Source organism: Protomyctophum bolini (genome assembly GCF_963924005.1).
Source record: "Protomyctophum bolini genome assembly, chromosome: 15".
Classification (NCBI taxonomy): Eukaryota; Metazoa; Chordata; class Actinopteri; order Myctophiformes; family Myctophidae; genus Protomyctophum; species Protomyctophum bolini.
Window position 1 is genome coordinate 35,209,677 of NC_137876.1, and position 25,781 is coordinate 35,235,457.

At 43.9% G+C, this 25,781-nt stretch overlaps 1 protein-coding gene across 4 annotated transcripts in view; it reads left to right on the forward strand.

Annotated features, from left to right (window-relative positions):
- Positions 1–110: 110 nt before the first annotated feature.
- LOC308330087 (single-stranded DNA-binding protein 3) overlaps positions 111–25,781 on the forward strand; it is a 57,815-nt gene continuing 32,144 nt past the window's right edge. For all 4 annotated transcript variants that reach the window (XM_080784748.1, XM_080784745.1, XM_080784746.1 and 1 more), the window contains exons 1-4: positions 111–323; positions 9,438–9,510; positions 12,533–12,594; positions 15,645–15,729. In XM_080784748.1, the coding sequence (XP_080640874.1) occupies positions 268–323; positions 9,438–9,510; positions 12,533–12,594; positions 15,645–15,729 (276 nt within the window). In that variant the 5' untranslated portion in view covers positions 111–267. The remainder of the gene's footprint in view (positions 324–9,437; positions 9,511–12,532; positions 12,595–15,644; positions 15,730–25,781) is intronic.

Sequence of the window (25,781 nt, forward strand, 5' to 3'; positions counted from 1 at the left end):
GCAGAATCCAGGAACAGCGATTGAAAAAAAAAAAAAAAAAAAGATCCACCAGCGGACGGTTTCAAGTTCCCCCCGGCTGAAACCCTGCCTGATTTGTGGGCAATGTTGGGGATGTAGAAAAAAAGGAAACCGGAGCAAAGAGAGAGCGAGCGAGAGAGAGAGCGAGCCAACACTAACTGGGTAGCTATGGAGATAGTAGGTTTTCCTGGTAGCTTCCTTTGACAGGTGTCGAGTGGGATAAAATAAAGTATCAAAACAGTCTCCATCATGTACGCCAAGGGTAAAGGAGCTGTGGTCCCCTCCGATAGCCAAGCAAGAGAAAAGTAAGTGAATTATTGCACTGTCACAACACAGATCCTGCTAAGTATGTGCTAGGTAGCTAAACTTGCTAACTGATGTGAGACCAGCTCACTCACTCCAAAAGGTGCATGCATGTTCATTCAGCTCTTTTGGCTGCTCTGCGTACTGCAAAAAGTGATTGTTTTGTTAGTTTGTGTTGTATGTGACACTCTTCCGTCTCTGCATCCTCCAACTCTTAACCAGTTTCTTTGCATGGCTGTTAGCTCTACCAGCTACGCTACTCGACCAGTTTCACTCTTGTCTGTCTTGTTTCTCTCTGGTGCAAAAGGCAAGCCTTTTATACAGTTGTCTTTGAGTTGCCTCACTTTCGCAAACAATGCTTTCCTGCACGTGTGTCTGTCTGTGTTTGTGTAGAATAGTGCATTTAACGACGTGCAGTGGGGTTGTCTGTGGTGCGTTAATAATAATGGGGATCCCACTTCCATCCATCTCTCCATCGCCTTGTGTGAGGAACAATACATTCATTGGGGTGACGCCGTGCATTGTTGCTAGCTATCTTTTGTGTTGCCCGCTGAGCAGAAGATAATAATAGGATACAGCTGTTTCGGGCTTTGTTACAAAGTAGCGAAGGAACGCGATCTAAATTCGCCGCGTTCCAAAAATGCTGCATGTCTGTCTGGTGCGTCTCTCTCGTTCCATTGTATCCACACATGAGTGTTTTGGTCAGGAGCTCCAAGCGGAGGGAGCTGCGCCGAGAACTTTTCTGCCCCGCACACTGCTTTCGTCCTTACTATTCCGAGTTCCGGATTACGCGGGGATCACGCTCGTCGTTTCTCTCACATTAATGTCACATTGGCTGTCTTTTTTTGTTGACACGGCTGTGATGGAACAAGTTGGCTGGCATTAGCTTGGGTAGCTGACTGTAGCAGCTCACCACCACCACCAATCCCTTTGTCTGCATGCATGCCACCAATGCCTGTTGTTCACAACCCGCACGTTTTCATCCCTGGCTGTCTCGAGTGTTCAGCTTCAGCCCGTTCACGTTCATCATAAAACCCGAAAATGTTATATCATCTAAAAATTATGTCAATGTTCATTGCATCATAAATAAATGCTGCTGTATATGTATGGCTGGGCTGCCAACTTATCCAGTTTCCTACTTTCTGCCTCGAACAAAACCTGTGGATGCTTTCATTCAACTTTAGTGTGATTGGATCAGTCTCTGATCAGTGTCCACAATTAATGGCAGTTATTCTTGCAATGTTGTTGAATAAGTTAACAGAATATGACAGGAGATATTCTACACAAACGTGCTCATCTGACCCCCTCTCCCAGTCAGTGGGTTGGCCGAACAAAGTTTTCACTACTCGTGTAAACATGTGCGATTATCAGCAAGTGTTTCATCACCTAAACTTCATACAGTCCCATCACAAACTCCCTGCTTGAACCCACCCCATCCTTTAACCCCCCCTCCTGCTCCTCCTCTGTATTTCCATGCCTTTATCACCCCCATAACTCTCACTTCCCATACTCCGCTCCTCAAAGTCCTCATCCCTCACTTCAGTGTTGAATTATTGAGACATTCAGACTAGCAGTCGCTCTCAGCCCTGCATCAGGGGTGTGTGGTGTGTGTGTGTGTGTGTGACGGTGGGCAGACTTCATCCATGTTTAAAGAGGGGGTTTTGTTGGGAGCCTCGGGCAGGATGTCAGGTGTACTGGGCTGGCGGTGTGCAGCAGGGAGGTTTCTCAGTGTCTGCGCTAATGTCCCTTTCTGGGAACATAACGGGGCAGGAGGGGCGAGGGAGGTCACAGGGTCACCTCCTAGGTGTCGGAGGGGTGAGATGAGGTCTGGCCGGGGGAGGGAGGTAGGGCAACCAGGGAGAGGTCAGAGGTGAGGAGGACAGGAGCAGCATGGTGGATGTTTGAAGTCCAGACTGATTTTGAGTGTGTGGTCCCATTTCCCAGCATTGGGATGGGTATGAGTTGATGATGGCTGAATTCTGTCCCCTTTCCACTCCTGACCATCATGACTCGACTGTTCCTATAAACCTCTCTGCCTCCTGCTGTTCTTCCCCTCAGGGCACCCCCCACCCCCCTCTCTCACACACACACACACACACACACACACACACACACACACACACACACACACACACACACACACACAAAACAGCACCTTCTGTATAGCCAGACCAGTTTTATCAATCTACTTCTCACAACCAAGGATTTGCAGACACTCCTTTCTCACTGTGTTACTTATTGTACAGTCTTTGTTTTTTATGTTCATGATCAGTTTACTTTATTACAATATTACTTCACTTTATCTGTTGTCGCTTATCAGTATAGCACTGTGTAACTAACTGGTGCTGTATAAATGAAGTTGATCAATATTGTCCTTCACTCCTATCACACTGAATGCATTATACCACTGCTTCTGCTGGTCTACTCCTTCTTCACCAACTTCTCTTCTCTGTGAGCTAGCTTGTGTGTTTTAATAATGCAGTAGGCCAGGTGCATGCACACACATAGCCCCCTCACAACTCACACACACACACACACACGAGGCTGCAGATGAAAATTTAATATACGTGTGTGTTTGTGTGTGGAGAGGGGTGGGTGGGGGGGTTGCAGTTTAATCCTCCCATCCACTGATATAAGACCTTCTAAACTACTGTCTTTAAGTCAAAGTTTTAGTTTTGCTCAACGATGGACAAACCCCCCCCCCCCCCCAAAGTGTGTGTGTGTGTTTTCAATGCACCGGTATCACATGACCAATATAACACATCCCTGCATTCCATAGACCTTTTCCCCCCTTTTTATCTAATAGGGGATTCACACTGAGACTGACTGAGTCTGTTTGATTCGAACCGTTCCCGAATACGGTTGTCTGGTCCCCGCTGGCCATGATTCACATTGGCCGAGATTCAACAGCGCACCCGGGTACACTTCATTCAACTTATGTGCCTCAGAGGGGCGCTGTGGACTTTGTGGGCTTTTGGGAGACAGAAAATGTCATGTTACAGAAGAAGAGTCACTTTCAGAGTTTAGAGCAAATAATAAAGTTTGGCTGTGTTCCTGACATTGCCTTGAGTTATAATAATAACATAACAACAATACACAACTAAAGCAGTGTGCGCTGATGGTCTTAAACGCAATGTAACATAGTCTCTTGTCTGTATGACGGTGACATCACATCAGGTGACATATCCTTGGTATGTTAACTTTTTCGCTGCTATCTACGTTTATAAACATAGCTAGGCTATTGGTACCTAAAGGAGCAACTACGTTTGTTTGTACACAACTGTATACTACATATATGAAAGCAGCGACTGTCAATTTACCTTTTAGCATTGATCCAGTTAGTATGGAGAGACTCCGTCCCCACCAGCTATGGGATTTAAAAATCCAGCTCCATTGAGACTCTTATTATAACAGGATTTTTAAAGCGCTGTATCTCAAAAGGTTTGAGCGCGGTCCATGGTGAGCCGTCATGCATCCCGGTGATCGTAAATCATTTGTGAGTTTGTGTCGCATTTTCTGAGCACATGTAACTGGATGTAATGATGACTAAGGGGTCTGAGCTAATGCGACTGATCACTGTGCTCATGACAAAAGTCAAAATCATTCACACTACCGTCCACAACATCTGCAAAGTGGTCCCGAGTGCGCACCGGGACCATAGTGTGAGTCCCCTATAACAGTGGTTCCCAAAGTGGGGTTCCAGGGGGTCCCCAGCTAAATGTGCACTGGTGGTCTTAAAAAGCACAACCACTGCCCTATAAAGCTCTCTCAGTATTACCAGATATCTTTTATAAGTGATAGTTCTTTCTTCACTGACTGGTCCCAAACTTACTTAGGTCCAGGTCCAATCAGTGTTACAGTACGTTTTAACAGCGGGAGACCTCAGAGACCAACGGCGAGCGTCGCTTGAATTTCATTGGCTATCACCCACTATCGCCGGACGCCGCTCAAAATATGAATAATTTTTATCTTTTCGGCCGCCGTTCCTCTGCCCACTTTTCCACCATCGCCTGTTATCGCCTTTCGCCAGTAGTTGCCGAAAATTCGTCTTGCTGTCGCCCACTGTTAAAACTTACTGTGAGTGGCATGCTCTACCAATTGAGCTACACAGGTACACTAAATGGTACTGAGGAGCAGTGATAAAAGAGGTCAGTTTGAATACCACGCAGGTGTGTGACTGTGTGTGTGTGTGTGTGTGGCCTGTGCCTTGACTGACCTACAAGTGACAGTGAGTCACACTCTACACCAGCGGTCACAGAGAGCTTTGTGACCTACAAATCACCAGGAGCCTCAGAAAGTGGTCAAATTCCCCTGGCTAAAGTGGTCAAGTGTGTGTGTGTCTGTGTGTGTGTGTTTACAAGAGTGGGAGAGCGCGAGTGACTTACTCCCTAAGTGGAGCCACAGACTTGAGCCTAAAGCGTTGGTCATTTGTATGACTAGCAACCTGTCTGATGGTGTGTGTTGAATTAAACAAGTAGTTACGTGCAGGGGGTGTACCACCTCTGCCGGATGCGTCGCTGTTGTGTAACATGATAGATATGTTTACATTGCAACAAGATGAAGTAGTGTGACTAAGTCATATCAGGAAGTTTAGAATTCAAGACTACCTCAGTCCTTATTTGTTTGTTCATGCTCTCTGCCTATGTCTGTCACCCTGTCTGGGTGTCTGCATGCCTATGTGTTGTTTTGTTATCTTTGTGTGATAGACAGTCTGTGAAAGGGGAACACCCGTGTCTATTTATTACCCTTCCTTGTAGGACAGCCCACTGTACACACACGCACATGGACACGCACGCACAGCAGAGCATTCTAAAACTATGCAGACAGCTGAAGACTTTGACTGCAGTATTTAGTCAAGGATGCCAGCTTGTGCGTGCATGCAGCATGGGTTTGTGTGTGAAGCCTTGAAGGAATATTATTGTTGGTGTGGTTGTTTTATGAGTATCAAAGCAGGGGTAGCCTTGCATCATGACACTCCAATTCTCTGTCATGGCTTTAGTTTAAACCCCATCTCCTGAAACACATTTTTCTGTTCTTGGCAATCAGTCTCTGTCTATAGCCTCCTCTGTAACTGGTATTCATTGCAGGGAGACTATGGATGCCTCTGAGTCCACAGTTTAAAATTAATGTATCTTGGTGTCCACTGTCCGCAACTTGAAATCTGCTCAATGCTGTCAGGTTGCATTGGAGGCTTGGAGCCTAAGTGCCCAGCAGTCCGGGCCCTCATCAGCAGTTTTATACCAAACAGCTAAACAATACAACGGTGAACAACATGAACAACGGTGTTGCAGAAGTTCGAAGATTTCAGCCCTGTCCTTTGCGGAAGTTGAAACAAACTCCACGATAGCTTGATTATCTCAAGACGGTGTCTCATTGATCTGTCCATTGACTAATGATAGGGCTATGACACTGAGCCACTGTCCCTCTCATTAGGGTCTATTGGCCTGCCAGAGCAAAGTCTGCTCCGGGCACACAGGGCTCTGTCATATCCACGCTGCCGGTCGATTGATGGTCCATTAACAGCCTATTAAACACAGCTAAGTGAAGGAGTTAGGAGGACAATGTTAGGCCGATGGGGTTTCCTACTCCACAGCATGGTTCTGCTGTCTGTTAATAGACCACAGTAAATTGACATTTCCCCCCCCCAAGTGTTGGTGGCCCACTATACTGGTAGTGAATTTAAAAGAAAACCAAGTCTGGCAAAAAGCCTTTTAAAATATTGTCAGCTTTTGTGACAAATTTGTCATGGGTCCCCCCTCCCTCCTGGGTCTGTTGTGTTTGTGTGGGTACTGGGTAGCTCTACTAGCCCAGCCTGTAGCCCAGAAGCCCACATCTCTCCTGCCCAAGTGGGATTCCCCTTTGACTGAGCGGTAGATGTTTGGTTTCCCATGCAGGAGACCCGTGGTTCGAATCCAGGTGGTAAGTGGGACGTAAGACCTTATAAAACGCTCTATAATATTCACCATACGGTCCGCTTGCAGAGCCCCACAGCACAAGCAACCTGGATGAAGATATTAGTTTGTTTCCCATCTCCTTTCCATCCCTGTTCTCCATAATATGCCATAAGCTTTCTGCTCCACCGTTGACGTTATGGATATGATTTTGGATTGTGTTAATAATAATGTTAAACGCAACGTGACACTGATTATGTCACACAAAGCACAGACGAGGACTTTTAAAAGGGGGTTGTTTAAGGAGGCATTGATATTAACGACGTTGGTGTAATTATCAGTTATATTATGTTTGCTCAATAGCTCTATATATTTGCTATAGACTAGACACTAGAGCAGTGATAACCAACCTTTTCAAGCCCAAGAGCCCATTTTATTCCCAATTGTAAGCCAAGATCTACCACTAAAACGTGTTAGAAAAAACACTTGTTTTTTTGCTATTTCTGACAGGCTCAATGCATGTGCACACATCCACACAAAGACTAAAGCTTAAATTAGAATAAATACTTATAGTAAGTTATATTATCAATGTCAAATAATATTAAGACAAATTAGAAATAATTAGTATTAGAAATATTTTGTTTCTCATTTCAATGAATATTCACATTGGCAGATGTTCAAATGACATAGGCATAACATGACCATATATATTTGCACAGATATGGTGACATACTCTCAGGGTCAGCCCACCTTTAATGAGACTGCTGTGACTGAACTTTATCTGCAAGCGTTTTGAAATCATATTTAGTGATTGCCAGTCTGAGGGTGTCATTAAGATGTGAGTCAGTCATACGAGTTCTATTTTCTAGATTCTAGATTTTATTATTTTCATTTGTGAAAAGGCCATTCTCTGCTCACAAGATACCAAAATTCCTTCTCTTAAGCTCTGACCTGCAGGTGACAGTCACTTACTAATCCAATAATCTCCATTTAAATATCTGAAGTTAATGCAAACACATCCTGCATTTTATCGGACAGCAGTTCAATGACAGTAGGCTCAGTAAAGAGGAAAGGAAAGCAGCTACTTGACTCATGCGTTGTACTTCAACAAGTTTTCATATTTCATATTTTTTGCTCTATGTGTGCATGTGTACATAATTCAAACTGTAGCGTTGATTATTGTCACGGACAGAAGTCATTCTTTCCCTTTGCATATGCCCTGGAGTGCACTCGCCTATTAGTTTGCATTGCAGACTGGTATATTCAGTATATTTTTCTCATTTTTATATTTTTGTTGTTGCTGCGCAGCAGTTGAGGAGAACGCAACTATGCATTCCTTTAAGCAACACAACTTCTGCAGCTGCATCCATATGTTTAGAATTTGCATCAATGATCAAATCCCAATAATAAAAAATATAACAACGAACAACGAAAACTGAAGTAGCAGCGGCGCTATCGGCTAGTAGTCCCAACTCTGTGTCTGCAGCCTGTCACGAGCCGTAATGAACGCACGTTGTTCCGTATTTTAATGTCGGGTCGGAGAATAAATACAGTATGAATGACGGCGGGATTTATTTGACAACTCTGTCCTGCTTTCTTCACGAGAAGAGAAGAGCGCTCACAGCTGCTAATATGGTAGCAGCCCTGTGGCTGACCTGTCAGTTCTCTTTACGGCATGACGTAGTGTAGAATAGTTGAGATGTGAACCTGGGTCTGGGAAGCTCAGAGCTGCAGCCATTGGCTCATGATACGAGCACACGACCAATGGGACAGATCATTCAGTGTTGCTAAGATACCACCACCCCACCACACACGCACACACACCCTTGGACGATGGGGTCTATTCTCAAACTCAGAGCCACAGCGCTCTGCTCAAAATTAATTTGCATGTGACGAGCGGCACTGACATTATTCCAATGGATCTGTCTGACACTTCGCGATCGACTGGAAACGTTCCCGCGAGCTACCGGTAGATCGCGAACCCCCGGTTGGTTACCCCTGCACTAGAGGGTCTCTCCAGCTGTTTAGTAAACTGAAAATAAGTTTTCAGGCCGGGATACCAATTTCATCCAATCAGGAGATGGAACATTTTAAACTGCAGCTGATAAATGAGTGTGACCCACACTTGCAACACCTTTTAAATCTATTGCTATAATGTTTCACCATTGGCATCTGGGTAAAACCCATAGGATTCCCAAATACAAGAGGTTATTTTTCTTAATATATACCCATTAATGAGCTCCGTACTGTAATGTAACTTCCTCTTTAAAAGATGAAGGAAGCATTTTTTTGTCTAATAATGGTCTGTTCTTTTATTAAACTCTCTTAATAACAAATTAACTCCCAAGTCTCAAATAAACCTTTCCATTTCTGCAAGCAACAGGTCCAACTCCCATCTCAAACAGACGATGCCTTCCGGATTACTGTAATTCCTCTAACCTTGTGCATGGTATATCTTTACCGTATGTGTCACCCCCCCCCTCCCCCTCCCGAGACATCCCCTGATGATCTTATGACTGATTTTTTTTTAATGGCCTCAAATCATGATAGGGAAATAGCGAAGTTCCTAACCTAATGTGGGTATATCATCAGGGTATGTAAAGGCAACATTGGCTATTTAGCTTAATTGTTTTTGTTGCCTGTCCCCCCAGGGTCTTATATTAGGCCCCCTCACTCTACACTAAATCTCTGCTGAAAAGAGAAGATCTACAAGCTCCCAACATATCTTGACATGTTGTTACCCTAGATCTACATCTGCTATTTTTGCCTCAGAATATAGGGACGCTATGGTTTATGTGGTTAAGTATTTGGACATTTGGTTTGTCAGTGTTTCACACAAGTTATTTGTGTTGGTGGCAGGCTGGGGTGGATTTGATTTACATAGCTGGCGGCATAGAAGACTGTGTATATGCAACACGAGAAGCACTGCTGGTATCATATTGTGCCAGTTTGGGGAAATCTATTTGTGGTGTGCCTCCCTGATATTGTGGTGGGTTGCCCCAAATATAATGTGTGTATGAGAAACGTTGGTCTGTGTGTGTGTGTGTGTGTGTGTGTGTGTGTGTGTGTGTGTGTGTGTGTGTGTGTGTGTGTGTGTGTGTGTGTGTGTGTGTGTGTGTGTGTGTGTGTGTGTGTGTGTGTGTGTGTGTGTGTGTGTGTGTGTGTGTGTGTGTGTGTGTGTGTGTGTTTTCACAAAAACTAAAATATAGCTCTTTTGTCTTCCAGGTTAGCATTATATGTGTACGAGTACCTGCTACACGTGGGAGCACAGAAATCCGCACAGACCTTCCTATCTGAGGTAAGATGTCATCCACCACACATTGACACCGTAGGGCTGTTAACTAGAAAAAGTGTTCCTCTGAGCACAGGTCTCCGCCAGGTTGGGTAGGTTATTGTAGACCAACAATGTTTGGAATCAGGATGGAATATGAAAAATCAGACGCATCCGTCTTGATCAGTTGACTATAGAAATAATGTGTACAGATTGGCATGATTTTTACACACAATTTGAAATTTGAAATTTAAAACAAATGGTTTGCAAAGATTGACCTCCTGGTGGCGCTATAATAAGGCAAAGTTAAAAGGGTGGCATTTGTTCCTCAACATAGTGTGTGTGAATGTGTGTTCAAAGTTTCACTGAAATCGGACGCTGCGTTCATTATGAGCCACTTCTGCAAACTTTAGATGTCAATCTTAGCCAATCAGGATGGAATATAAAAAATCACCGAGTTGAACCGAGTGGTGCAACTCCCCTTGTAGGAGTGGTTGCACCACTCAAAAATCTGAAAGACTAATTTTGTTTAATGAGTATAGAAATAATGTGTACTAATTTGCATGATGTTTGGACAAAATCTGTACTGTCAAAACATGTTTAGTTGCCCCTGGTGGCGCTATTTGGGGCAGCGGTTCTGCTCTGGAATCCAGGGAGTGTGTGCACAGTTTTGCTGCTATCGTGCTAACGGTGCCGGAGATTAGCTGTCCACAGATGGAAGAACACAGGGACGAACAGACAAATGGACAGGGTGCAAAACATAGTCTTGTCCATCACGGTCCATGCCGTTCAGCCTGGCGGAGACGACAACATAAACTCTTGAGAGCACCAGAGAGCAAGAAGGCTTTACCTCCTCTGCTCGACCCCTCTTGAAAGAGGATGGCACTATCGCCGGCACACTGCTTTGCAAACTCGTCTGTGATTATCAGGCCTGGGCTGGCCACGTTATGTCCAGTGGTGTGTGTATGCGCCGTGCCAGCGTATGACGTAATGACTACTTGTGCTTGATATGGCAGTGGTGTCAGATTACATGCATGTATAGTATATACATAGGAGCATTATCTTTAGTCCTCCCGAGACTAAAACATATCGTCATTACGTCACCATCGAAAACCAATTACACATTACGTCATCATTGAGAGCTAGTTGTACCAGTTATACCCTGACGTCATATGCTGCTATGATACATACGCATCAAACGGGGCATACGCAAAGTAACCACAGCATACCGCTAATCAACTTACATATACATATACATAGAGGCATTTCCTTTAATCAACCCGACACTGATTGACATATACGTCACCATCGAATGCCGTCACTCATCCGTATTAATTACAACATTACGTAATTGATTGTTGTTAATGACGTAATGAAAGAATGATATTACTTTTTTACCCCCAAAAACAAGCAAATAGCTAAACCTAATAATTCAATATTTCAAACGTTCTTTCACAGAGAAGCTGAGATTTGACAGTTTGTAGCGGTCGACAGTACTTCTGCAAATGGCCTACTTGTGTGCAAGTAGTTTTACAAGTAGGCACTCGACAGAGTGCAGTTCTAGTTTAATCTGCCATCTAGTGGACGAATACTTGTTTGCACATAGACCCAATACTCACCACAGCAACGCAACTCTACTACAATAGCAATGGAGTGACTCTGTATGGACAAAAAAACCTTGCGTGTTTTGTGAGCGTTTGACTCACCCCGATGTTAGGCTCAAACGGACTCTGTCCAGGCCTTAAGTGGTTAATCACATAATGACATACACAGATTTCGTTTTACTGATAAAATAATAATTAATAAAATAATTTGAAACATTTTAGAAGAATGGCCATTGCCTGGTCTCGTTTAGAAATATTGAACATATGGATGTAATTGTAATATATACACAAAAGGTGCACTCGGAATAAAATAGTTTCCCAAAATCATGTCGGAACCAGGATTATCATTGTAGGCAAAATTCTACTGTGCCGCAGGTCAGGTTTGGGCCTTGGCAGCCATGACTTAGCTCCAGTCCTCTTCATGTCTCCTTTTTAAAATGACTTGACACAGACGTTGATTGAAGTAGAGAAGGCTCTGATACTTCTCCCATGAGGAGATGAGACGGGATATGAAAAAGGTGAGGGCACTGGTCACAGAGTTCTGTGATCAAGCTAATATGACCTGAAATCACGGTCTTTAGAATTTATGAATGTAAAAGACTTAATGTGAATGAGATGTATTATGTCAGTATTATGGTACTGGCTCAACTCTACTTAACTCTACTGTGTTACTTCGTCTTCCACATTTCCACTGCAGATTGGAGCCCTCGATGTAGCTGGTCGTCGGTGACATCCAACAGTCTGAGAATGCTAAACATTGCTAAAGCTAATGCTGCCTGGAAACTTAGTTTCATAAAAAATGTAACGTTATCCATATCTGAACATAGATTCTATCTATTTTACCTGTACAGTGTAACAAAAACAGTTTCTGGTCAAATTTAGTTGAGAAATGGACTATGCGGTAACTCAATATTGTTTAATTTCACATTTACAACAGCAGAGCTAGTTTAAAGGTTTTACAGTATTCGGGAGCTTCCATGCTCTCTGAAGCAGTAGTCTGCAGTGTTTTCCTGTCAGCCTTTGCTATCTTCAGCTTGGAACCTTGATTGAGATCATACCAAAAAAGTACCAGAGTAAGAGTGAAGTCAAGTTGAGCCGGTACCATGACGTGGAAAAGCGGCATTATTGGCCCACAACAAAGCAGTTGTGACAGGATTCGACAGAAATTCACATCTCTCCCTTCTACCTTCTCTGTCTCTTTACTGCGGTGCTCATTTAATTGGGGATACAGAAAGTTAAAAGTAAGAATAGCACACACATGCACTGAGAGAGAGAGAAAGCTACAGAGTTTGGGGAAGACGGTCAGAAGTGTATCACTGCCTCAGAGGCCATTGACAGTCTGAGACGGACTGATTATATGTTCTTAACCCTTGCACCTGCAGACATAATCCTCTCCAACAGCTACAAGTGACCTCTCCTCTGTCCCACTTCCTCTTTCTGTTTAGATTCGATGGGAGAAGAACATTACATTAGGGGAGCCTCCTGGATTCCTCCATTCCTGGTGGTGGTGAGTGTTATATTATGTATTCCTTGGTCTTGTGTGTGACACACATCGTTTTGGATTTGCTTACTTTGATTGATTGATTTCAATTGATCTGTTGATTTGTATTAGGAACGTAATATTCACCAGGTTGTACATCACAGAATTATACACTGTAGCCCCAGTGTGTATGTGTGTATGTGTGCCCCAAAGCACAATTAATTGTTTTTGAAACCCTGGTCGCCCTGATATTTAAATTAAATATTTTGGAAGACATAATTCAAGTTTCATGGACTCTAGAATCCATGAAACCTGTTCAAAGTAGTTAAATCTGACAACCACGGTCCTGAAGCAGACTTGTCTTTGGAGATGTAAGAGTTCTCTGATGGCAGCTAATATTGAAGCAACCACGGCTCGGGGGTCGAGCAGCCTTGCTCACCGAGGGCGTGACCCCTCCCTCTCCCCGTCTTCATTGCCACCTCCCCCGCTGCCTGTGCCCCCCTCCACTCCTTCTCTTCTGAAACAATAGATCCAGATGGTTGGGGAATGGCTTCCCCTGACATTCCCCTCCCCCTCCTCACCCCCTTGTCACCCTTTACCCCCCCCCCCACCCCTTTCTCCTTTGTTCACGTGAGAGAGAGAGACTCTTTAGCAGATTAACCCGTTACATTCCAAGTTCCTTTGTGTCACCTCTCCTCTTTCCTGTCTTCCTCCTCCTCCCCCTTCCCCTCCTGTCATTTGTGCCCCAGGGTTGGTAGTTGGCCTTAGGGGTCACCTTAAGCACCCATCAGCTATTTCACTTACTTTCAGGTGCCCTTGTTCTCATTGCCATTTACTGACCAACACTAGTTGCCAAAAGTGCCAGTTTTAGCGACATCCTAAATATGTCCTCTTCAAAACTGACCCTACACTAACTTAAATGGGTGTTACTAGTTTCTGTTCACCACTGCTATGACCTTCACCTCTGCTACTAGGCCTATGAAAATGAACATGTCTATTACCTGTTCAGAAATTCATGGGTATGTTATGTCAATGGGGTAATGGAAATTAAAGCTGTTATTGGAAAGTAAAGCACAAGTCCAGGTAATTCTTATGTGTGAATTCCGTTTGTGTCCGAGCATAGGCATGGTAACGCCCCGCCTGCCTGTGATTGGTCTACTACTGACTGCCCGTCTTGACTGTCCTCCGAGACGCGAGGTTACACCGTGGTGAGATTGAGAAATAAATAATACGACAAGAGAATGACAGCTTGGCACACGCGACAGAATGCAGCCTTGTAACTAACTTGTACGTTTAATTTTTGTAGAAGAGGCAAACTTATTGTTTATGCGGTTTGCTTTGATTGAATATGTATGTTGTACTATGATTTGATTTGGGTAAATAAAGTGTTAGTGTTGATTATCGTGTATTAATCTAATTATAGTAAACTAATACTATTACACTAAAAAGGATAAAGATGATGGGACAATATACCTTTTTTATAGTACAATAATGTTTGTTTATTTTAGAACACACCCAAATCATATTATGGCGTGCATGTTCAATCAATTATTCCTTCAAAGCAAACGGCATAAACAATATTAGTTTGCCTCTTAAAAACGTACAAATTAGCGTTCTCTTATATCATACTACTTGTATTATTTCCCACCACGAAGTAACCTGGCATCAGACTATCCAGGATTCCAGGCATCCAGCATATCCACCTCGGACGGAGCTCGGAGGACAGTCAAGAGCGGCAGTGTCTGTAGGCCAATCACAGGCAGGCGGGGCGTTACCATGCCTATGTTCGGCATGATACATAAATCTGATGAATAATTTTCCTAAGCCACAGCATAAGCCCACAGGTTTAGCAATTGTCCATAAAATATATTTATTTACCTCTCATAATCTTTGTTTACCTTTCATGTGTTAATAATACTTGGTTCAACAAAGTTAAGGTGTTTTTCAAATATTTTGTTTAATAATTTAATAATAATGCAGTTTAATAATTTTCCGTCCAAGTAACCTCAGTTTTGGATTTTGGGCAAGAACGTCAAATAAGGGGGCAGGGAGACGGCGACTGTCCAAATAAAGAACTAAAAAAAGTCCACATGACAGCTGTCATGTTATAAGCAGTTTTGTCAAGGTACAGTCCTAATCCGACACCAACATGAGTGAGTCTGCGCGTGTTTTGGCTCTTTGCTGGGCATTTGAAATGGCTCCCTGATAGACGATTAGGCCTCTCGTTACTAGCTGTGTCGCTGTTTCACTGGGTTTATAGCACTTCCATTAAATCAATACACAAAGACCTTTCACTGATTCAATTAGGACCTCTTAGACAGGTACCACTGCTCAACACAGGCAATTAGCACGCTCTTTTTGAGTTTGTGTGTGTGTCAACGTCATTATTTGTGTGAACTCATCTCAGAAGACTCACAGTCAACCGAATGCTGCAACAGTAGCTTATATGGAAATTCACAAAATGAATTGTTGTCTCCTTCCTTTCTGTGCTTGTGTGCATGTGCATGCACTAATGTGTGCACGTGTTGTGCATAAACTAATGTTGCACACATTCACTTGAGCATACATGTGTTTTTATGAGTGAAAGATGGGTGGGGGATTGAAAATGATGCTGTAGTTTAAGGATGGGAAATATGGCAATATTATATCAGATTAGGTTTTGTCTGGGATATAATGTTCTGACCTTACCTGATTGTTTTAGCTGTCTTATTTGCCTTTACCCACTTAGTTATTATATAAGCATTATTGATGATTAATTAAAAAAAATCTCATTATGTACATGTATTGTGAAAGTAGTTATCCCATTCCCTACAATAGTGTCACAGTATCGACATTGAGGTACTTGGTCTAAGATGTCACGATATTTGTGCACTCTCCAAGTTAAATTTACACTTGAGCATTTTACAGGTCCATTTAGTTACATTTCTACACTATCGGAGTTAAATGATCACTGAGGAGCTTACTGTGTATAGGGACCGTCAGTGAGAGCATGCGAATGGGTTATGAATAGCTGTTACACATGATTTACTGGTAATGCCACGTTCAGTAACCTCTGGCCTCCTTTCTTCCTGTTGCAGTGTATTCTGGGATTTGTACTGTGCAGCTCCGGACCGAAGGGAGACATGCGAACACTCCAGCGAGGCCAAGGCCTTCCATGACTACGTAAGTGACAGACCGGCACGGCAGCCAATTGCTACTCAAGTGTGGTGTCCATGGGTGGAATGCAAGCTTTATTTTAACCACTTATAGCTGATCTCAAAGCTCAAAAGGGTATGAGCTTGTGGATCAGCTGTTTTCGCCAAATCTTCACCTATATTATGGGTTCATGTGGTTAAAAATTACTCTTACTTAAGAATGTGTTTCTTTCCATAACTCTCTGGAAAATAATCCATCCCTGTGCATTTCAGTGCCAGGAGTAGTGTGTGGGAACTGGGAAGCAGTGAGGGGTGTTGTTGCCTTGCTCAAGGGCACTTGGAGAATCCAGAGTTTTGCCGTTTTGATGATTAACTACAGCTGACCAGGAGAGCGTGTGTGTGTGTGTGTGTGTGGGGTGAAGCATGTCTATGTTTCCGTGTGTATATGAATGTCATGTGTTGTGACTGACATTGTGTGCATCTGTCTTTAGCCTGTCTCCACTATGACCAAGAAAGTGTGTGTGCGTGCGTGCGTGCGTGCGCCTGTGTGTGTAGTGTGGGGAGATAATGGAATAGAGTTCTAATCCGGTAATCCCAGCACTGGGCCGGGGCTAAGCCGGGGATTTGGGGAGGTTGTGTGTGAGTGTGTGTGTGTGTGTGTGTTTGGGGTGGGGTAGGGGGTAGCAGCTCTGGCAGCCAGCCCAGAGAGGGCCTTTCACACCATCGGTGCCAGAGCGCTAGTTAACCGTGCATGTGTGTATGTGTGCATACATGTAGATCAGTGTGCTACATGGTTTTGTCTGCGTGAGTGTGTACATTAGTGAGCTAGGGTAGGGTGCTGTGTGTGTGTGTGCGTGCATGCGTACAGTGCGTGCATACCGATGAGTGTGCTACGTGGTTCCGTGTGTGAGTAGGTACATACATGTATATTCGGGGTGTGTGTTTGTGTGAGAGTGTGTGTGTGTGTGTGTGTGTGTAGGTAGATCAGTGTGCCACATGGTGTGTGCGCACTGCGCGCTTGTGTGTACATGTTGTTTGCCACATGGTGTGCGTTTGTACATGTAGAGATCAGTTTGCCGTGTGTGCACATGTAGATCAGATTGCCACATGGTGTGTGTGTGAGTGCGTGTGCCGTGTGTCCATGTGGATCAGAGTGCTACATGGTGCTTGCTGTCTGGTTCTAACGGTGATAAAACAGAGGAGATGGAACCAGTTTAATTTAGGCTCCATTCCCCTCAGGCTGCTCTTGGGAGCGCAGGTTCTCTCTCTGCCACACGCCTCCAATAGACGGAGCTGCTGAGAGACATGCATGCCGCAAAATGCTGCGCGTTCGTTCATTGAAACTTTCGAGAGTGTGAAATTGGACCTGTGATGATGAACACTCAGGATTTTACTGTCGCTAAGGAGAGAGCAGAGAAGGGGCGGAAAGAAGCATTGAAAGTCACTTGGAAGTTGAAAAGAACACCGCCAATCTCATTTTGTCAACATGTTGAGGTGTGTTATCTCAGTCTTCTGTGCCTGGGGTTTACACGCTTGCCCGTCTTTCCTCCCGGAAGTTTTCTGTGGGAGGGGCTGGGAAGGAGCGGGCGGGTGCAGTCAGTGCACACACAAGTCAAGGCAGATGGCTGTGTAGTTGAAGCACTGCACAACGGAGTGCGCTTATGAGAAACAACAAAAATAAAAACTTTGGTGAAAACAGGAGCACAACACGAGGCTAAAAGACACGTTCAATGTCCAGTTTGCTAATTCACTACTACTACTACTACTATTAACTATTATAAACTTACACAAGTACAAATATAATTTATGAAAAGGCTACAGTGAATTCGGTTCACGGAAGGCTATGTGGGGATTATCTGACGCGATCTGACACATCTTGCCTTGCCCCCCCCCAGCCTCCCACCCCTCACTGGGGAAAACTTCGGGAGGAAAAACGGGCAAAGGTTCATTTATGCATAGTCAGTGAGGCTATGTTTTCTTTTTACACTGTAAAATCCTCACTTAACCAAGTTAGACTCAATTGGTGACTGATATTGTCCTAATGCAAGGAGTCTGTGATTTTTCTATTGGATATTATTTCATTGATGTCATGCATGGACTTGACGCAACATACAGAAAACATGTGAAAAATGATGGTTTCCTCATGCATTAGAAGGACGATATCGGGTCACAGACGGTGGAACCTCACAGCTCTCAAGGTCCTGGGTTCGATTCCCGCTGGGTATGCAGTGAGAATCTCCTCTGTCATTTCTCCTCCATTATCAGTGCTGTCCCATACCATAAGTGGGGTTGGCAAAAGGGTGTTGGCATGTGTGTCCCCTAGGGTAGGTACCCTATCAAAAAACATGCAGTAATCCTGGTCTCTAAACTGCCTCCCCCTGGCCCATTCTGTCTGATGAAGGGGAAAGGAGCTGGTTGGAATAACGTGTTCCGTCCGTGTGTGTCCCCCCCCCCCCCCTCCCTGTCAGGTGAAAAGAAGCGGTTTGGACTCCCCATGCATAGAAGGAAGCATGAGGTCTGTCCGTTGCCCTCCCCAGGTTGGCAGATGGAGTGTAGCGCCCAGGATTACATTAGATAATTGACTGGTTGAAAAAAATGGTTCGTGGGATAAAAACAAAAAACAAACAAATAAGGACAATATCAGTCACCAGAAGTAGAGACTTTTTATTTGTAGAAATGTTGGTATTCAAATAAAGTTTATTGCATCGTGGTTATGAGCTGTGCGACCGCCTTCCTTTTATAACAATGAGTCTGACTGACTGAAATTGAATGTGGTTATGAGGGGGTGTGCCTGATCAAACATCAAAATCTAAATATTGAATCAAGCAATGAAGCAATGTACAAAACTGTTAGGTGCACATATTAGGCTGAGAAGACATGGACAACTATCTGGCAACCCATTCGGTTACCCCTGGGTTCAGTTCACCACCTCCTTTTTTGAGTTTGACTAGTTTAGGGCAGTGGTGCTGACAGATTCTGTAATGTGAAAATTACCCCAGAAGTACTTTAAACTGAAATTCCCCTTTAATTGTCTATTTCCAAGTACTAATGTAACCAAATGGACCTGTATACGACAAGACTGTACAAATGTAACGTTTTACATTCGTACAGACTTGGTTGAACAGTGAGTATTTTACGTTGTGCGTATAAGCTTAAGTGCCAGCGGGCGTGCTAGGAAGTGCAGCACGGTAGCAGGAGTTCCCTCATGTTGTTATTTCTGTGTAACTGGAGAGCTGCTCGGTGTCAGGGCTCAGGCTAATTATTATTGCTCATAAGTATCCAGTTGCTTTTAATGCTGTCAGTGCCCAAGAAGGCTGTTGTTACACAGACCCTGATGGACCTGATGGATACTCTGTAAAATCTTCTGTGTTCATTTAACTCGGAGTACACAAATGGAGCCAAATGGACCTGTAAGGATCCAATTGGCTACATTTGTACATTCTTCTCAGAGTTGCAAATGGATAAATTTAACACTGAGGAGTTTAGTAGACAGCTGGATTGTTGTCTGCTTCTTCTCTCCTCTTCACCTGTATCTTCACTGCATCCTCTCTCCTCTGAACTTGATACTATGCATCTTTCACCCAACATCTTGACATTACCATCTGTGTTTAAAATAATTTGTTTTAAAATCCTCCTGGCTTTCCTGGACTGCTTCTCATATTCCTTTCCCCCTCTTCTTTCCCTCTCTTTCCTTCCTCTTGTTCCTGTTCTGTCACTCCCTCCCTTGGCCACACATCTGCCGCTGTGGTTCTGTCACTTATCTCTCTCTCTCTCTCTCTCTCTCTCTCTCTCTCTCTCTCTCTCTCTCTCTCTCTCTCTCCCCCCGCTGTGCATGTTGTGCAATTCAAGCCTCTCCGCGCTGTTTCTCACAGCTTGCGGTTTCTGCTTGACACCCCCACATCTGCATCCGTGGTGCTGGTGGTGCACAGTACATCTCTCACTCTCTCTCCTGCGTTTTCTCTGGGTCTCCTGCATATTCTCTCTCTCTCTGTGTCTGCCAACTGCATTTTCTCTCTCCCATCTTCTCTCTCTCACACACACACACACACACACACACACACACACACACACACACACACACACACACACACACACACACACACACACACACACACACAGTGTTTTCTCTCTTGCTCTGTCTCTTGCATCTTTGTTCTCATCTGTATTGTCTCTCCCTCTCAAGTTCTTTTTCTCTCCGTCCCCTGCATTCTCTCTCTCTTTCCCTGTCTTTGTCTCTGTCTCTGTCTCAATCCCCTGCGTTTTCTCTCTCCCTCTTGAGTTCTCCCTCTCTGCACATGCTCTTTAGCCTCCCTCCTTCAGCATATCTCTTACTCTCTCCTTCACCCGACATAGCAGTCCACCCCTCCCTCTCCTCTCTCATCCGCCTTATCTCTCACCCCCCTCTCCCTATCTCTTCGTTGACTACACCCCCCCCCCCCGTCGTTGCTGCCACCACACATGCACCACCACCACCTCTATTCCCCAGAGAAGATTGATTGGCTAATCTAGCTGTTTACCCACAATGCCTAGTGTCGGTGAGGAGGAGAGAGCGGTGTGGATAACATGAAAACAAGAAGGAAGAGTCACGCTTTTCGGGAAAATAGAGTTTGAACACTCTAAACTAGAGAGAGAAAGGCCTCCTCATCTGGATGTTACACAAATACGGGTATAACGTCAATGGCAGTGCAATAAATGGTTTATATGTCGACGAGCTTGTGCTGGCTGAACATAAACTTTATTAGGCTCCAGGCAAGAAATTCCGTCTATATGACGGTCCATCCATATGTTTCTTCTTATATTTCTCAACTTACGTGACTATTCTTAGATACTTTTGTGAAAGCACCAACACCAGGAAAACCTACAATAATATTGAACATCGAGGCATTTGTACAGAAATATTGTGATATTTGATATTGTCCATATCACCCCGACCCTAAATATTGAATGCCGCATAGCTTAAGTAGCTTAACTGCTCAGCAATGCCAACAATATCAGCACCTGTATGTCTGGTTTCCACTTTCCAGCATTCCACGCCACAATCCGAATGTGACATCCTGAAGCCTCATATACAGTATACACTGTGTTGCACACTGGGCATACATGCCGGCTGAGTTGCATACCATGAGCTAATGATAGTGCGTGTTTGTGTATGACTCAGTAGTGGCACTCTTCCAGACTTCCAGTAGTGGCACCCATGTCTCATCTTTCATCAAGACGTTCTTCACCATATATACTATATACGGATCTGATGACAAACAACTTGTGGTGGAGTTGAAGTTGTGACGTTGGCCTGTGGATGTTCTCTTCTGGCTCAGAGCGCTTCTCCATTTCTCCTCCTTGTTCTCGTCCTGTTGTTTTGGCTTGTCTGCCTTGTCTCCGGAGTGTTGGCTAAGTGGAAGTTGTGTCTACAGTGTGTATTGGTACTGTCTTCCTGTTTTTTCATTTGTGTGGTCCAGTAGTCCTACCTTGGCAGCAGCTTTGTGTGTGTGTGTGTGTGTGTGTGTGTGTGTGTGTGTGCAGGGGGTATGCATACGTGCCAGACTAAAGTACCAGCTGGGCCTTTAGTGTGTGTGTGTGTGTGTTCGTCTGTCAGACGTGATGTGGAGTGTAGCAGCCGTGTCCTGTTGCTCTGGAGCGAAACGCACTGTTTTGACTGGGCTGATAAATTAGCTACATCACCTCCGTCAGCTTTTCTCTTCCTCTCTCTCCCTTTCTCGCTCTATCCTCCCCCTCCTCCTCCTCTCTTCCCCCCCATCCCTCTCTCCTCTCCTCTCTTCTCTATCGTTGTGCTAAGGACAGCAGGTCAAGGAGACGGTGATGAGGTACATATCAGTGCGAACCAGAATGTAGATTAGTACCCTCTCTCTCTCTCTCTCTCTCTCACACACACACACACACACACACCCGTGAGGGACTGCATTTGGACACATACCTACACAAATGCAGACACCACATAAATGCATAGCATATCCACACATACACGTGCACGAAATTGAATGCAGAGACTAACACACACACACACACACACACACACACACACACACACACACAGAGAGACACAAATGCACACTCATAAATGCTCACACATACACAATTCTCTCTCTTTCCTCTCACCTCTCTCCATCCAGTGTTTATGTCTCTGTCTTTATCCCTGTGAGATGTACCAGGCAGGGGTCAATAATGTGTTGAGCACTATTGATCTGTCCGGTAGGTCCTATGGGTGGGGGGGGGGGGGGTTATGCTTGGACTAGAGGGAAATGGATGGAGGGGGCGGGATGAGATTGGGGCAATGTTGGGACGCAGATCAATGGAATTCTATATAGACCATCCAGCAAACCAACCAATCACATCTTTAGCCTCCTGTTCTCTGATTGATTATTCATAAGAAGGTTGTTGAGACAAAACATTTTGTTTTACGCATTAAGACCTGAGGCTGATTCTACAAATGCCTTCTAAACCAGCCTTTTTGAGCCAATGACCCCGAAAACCATATGTATTTGGCCTCAACATGTTTTGTGCCAGGTAGACTCCCAGAAGTCTAAATTATTCAAATATTTTCAAACACAAAAAGCTTTTTCAAAAATATTCCAAAATTGCAGATGTAGCTATAAGCTCTTTTTTATATCTGCTACTTTTGAGAGTTTTCTCAGTAGCTCAAATCTAAAATGACCCGGATGCTTTCCCGCTTTCAATGGGTTAATTCAACTTCTCTGTGCTCAACCAGGCCCGTTGAAAGAGAGCCCTCTCTGGATCTGCGCTCAACAAAGCAGCTTAAATGACACAACACGCAACCAACAGGAAAGTGCTGCCTGCCCCTCCCACCCCCAAATAAAAACAAAAACGACTTGCTGAGAGGCGAGTTGTAAAGGCACTAATGTCATATTGTTGGCGGTTTAAATAAATTTACAAAACTAGATCGGTGCCCATTGGGTACTGGCCTACTTGGAACGATGCAAGTTGGAAATGCATGTCTTACCCAGTTATTATGGCCTCTTTTGCCCATATATGGAGTTATTTGTCAGGCATGACCAACTATGGAGTATGGGCAGATGTCAGAACACATTGTCATGTCAGAACAGGCCAGCTCCATATATGGACATGGCCATACAGGGGCCCTGTACAAAGCTTGGACAGAGGCTTTTGTGCTGGTTCTGGACAACCTGGACTTGTGAACTTCTGGACTTGACACCGGGCACTGCACTCCCTGTGGTGGTGTGAAACGCATGTGTCAAATTTGAAGTTGGTGGGGTGAACGGTTCCCGAGTTATGTAGACTATAGACGTACAGACACGTACACAGTAAGACGTGGTTTTCTGTATCGCATCAATCGGTTGAAACAAACCTTTTTAAGCATGTTTTAGTTGCCCTCCGGCAGCAATGCTGCGACTTTCTAAATCCAACACTGGTTGTGCTTATAACCACATGGTTATGTGAGGTTTAAGAATCAAGAGAATCAAGGTTTTATTGTAAATGCACTGTTGTGAGGTGACAATAAGAATAAGAAAAATCACACCCGTGTGAAGTGAGGGGCGCTAATATATTAAAGTCTAACTCATGTTGCTATGATTAGGTGATGTAATGGTGATGTAAAACAAACAGTGCCAAAACAAACGTTATCTTTATTGTTAATGGCATTTAATGTTTGTGTTAGGGACAAGATGACGTAAATTTCCCCTTCATTGTCAATGGTGTTTTCAAACATTGAACTAAAAACAAACGTTAAACCTGTATATAGTAGGAGGGGCTAGCGCCTCCTATGTTGATGATGTTACAGCATCAAAATAAGTTTAACCACTTTACCAACCTATACATTGGCTACTTGAAAATATTAGATGTACAGTACAAGCTTGCAGATATGCTATTTTCAAAGCAGATCTTGACAAAATATGAAACTTTTTGAATAGTTCTTGTATGGGGTCCCTGGCACAAAAGATTTAAATATGGTACCGTACCAATTCCTAGGTATCGAGTACCGTATCTATCGATTCAAATGTGAAAGGTACTCATCCATAACCATGACACCAGTGGGTTCAATAGGTAAAAGGTTAATACTAGTCGTTAAATGCTTAATTTATTATTTCACGATTAGTATTAATTGTTTAAAAGTACAAAATTTATGGATTGGTGGCAATGGGGCTGCCTTACCAAAGGAAACACAGTGACATTTTTTGAACTTTTAAAATTAACAGAACATTTTCTTCATAAAAAAATCATAGTTTGATGACTGAAGAAATTATGTCATAATGCGTAACCGCGGCGACACACAGGGAGGGCAGATGTGACAGCAAACCTTTCACGTATCCTGCTACCCTAATAGACAGGGGGTACATAAGCACATGGCCGTTTATCCAAGAGCTTTCTCCGACCGAACCACACACACATCTCTATATGCAAAATAAATTCGGCACGCTCCCAGAATACATATAGGCTACATTTCATTGAAAGAAATGTCTTAATTACTGTATAAATATTACTTTTGTCAAACACGCTATTGTTGCTCAACTTCAACAGCCTACGTCAAAATTGTCATGTTGGCGTCTACTACGTCAACTACGTTCACTTATTGGGGCCAGTCCTTCACAGTGACACACGCGTTAGATGAACCACGCGACCGGGATGGTTTCTACCCCTCAATGTCGTGAATTTGCGGCGCCCTTCTAATGCTACGCCACGCCTACTCTATACTGCTCCATCGACAGCAACTCGAACAGCAGCAGCAGCTCCGTCACAAAGCCCACAGCACTGCACAGCCCCACACCCAAATGAATCGAATGAATGAATAAGGCGCTTATATCGCCTTTGCTCAGTGGATGGGACATTTACATTAAAAGCAATCGGATGGACGCGTGGATAACGGCATGGTTGTGTGCAATCGGAGGGAAAGCTTCCATAATTCATATAGCTTCCATGCTAGCTGCTTCAGACACAGGGGAGGGTCACGGGACTCGAGTGCGAAATAGCGCTTATGCAACAATTACCCTAAAAACACAAACACCTCAACTCAATGTCATTGTGAATAAGAATTTCGAGCGACACAATAATTGTTGGAAGGACACTTTCACCCAGTATGAAGCTAAATGTGGAAGCCGTGTGTGTCACACCAAAACTGCTGACCTATAGAATCCTGTAACGATCCTCTCGGGAGATGGCCCGGGTCACGGGACTCGAGTGCGAAATAGCGCTTATGCAACAATTACCCTAAAAACACAAACACCTCAACTCAATGTCATTGTGAATAAGAATTTCGAGCGAAAAAATATTTTTTGGAAGGACACTTTCACCCAGTATGAAGGTAAATGTGGAAGCCGTGTGTGTCACACCAAAACTGCTGACCTATAGAATCCTGTAACGATCCTCTCTTGCATCTGGGCTGAGGCACTGCCTGCGAGTTGGCTCCGTCTAATAAGCAAATTTAGAACTTCCTGTTTGAGAGCTAGCTAATTTAAGACATCCGGTTGCCTTCAGAATAAAATAAGGTTATTTAATTCGTTAATTAAATAATTATTACATTACATTATTAGTATTATTGTTACATTACAGTTATTGTAAAGACACACATTATGTTCCTGTGTAAAAATAAGTAATTAAATATATCTAAATGGATAAATGCTATTCACTACAGTGCATGGACTTTATAAAGTGCAAATATTCACACTACTTTTGGATTTGCAGGCCTGGCGCCACGGGGGGGGGGGGGGGGTAAAGGGGTGTTTGCCCCCCTAAATCAACCTCTCTGCCCCCTTAGATCAAAAGTGGAAAAAACTCTACAGTTACAGACAAAACAATGGTACATTCCAGGCATTCAATTAAATTCCCTTGCTTGAAAGGAAGGAAGTAAGGATGCATCTTAATACAGGATCCAGCAGCATCTTAATGATCTCCCATCTACAACTGGCAAAACAACATTCCTCACCTATAGGCCATCCTTGGGGTGGGGAGGGGTGCTAATGTAATTGTTGCAGTGGTCAGGGTGCTTAAGTGGCCAGCTACTGTAACTAGCCAGGGGTGCTAATGTCATTGTGCTGAATGTGGTCAGGGTGCTTAAGTGGGCAGCTTAGCTACTGTAACTAGCCTATTTAT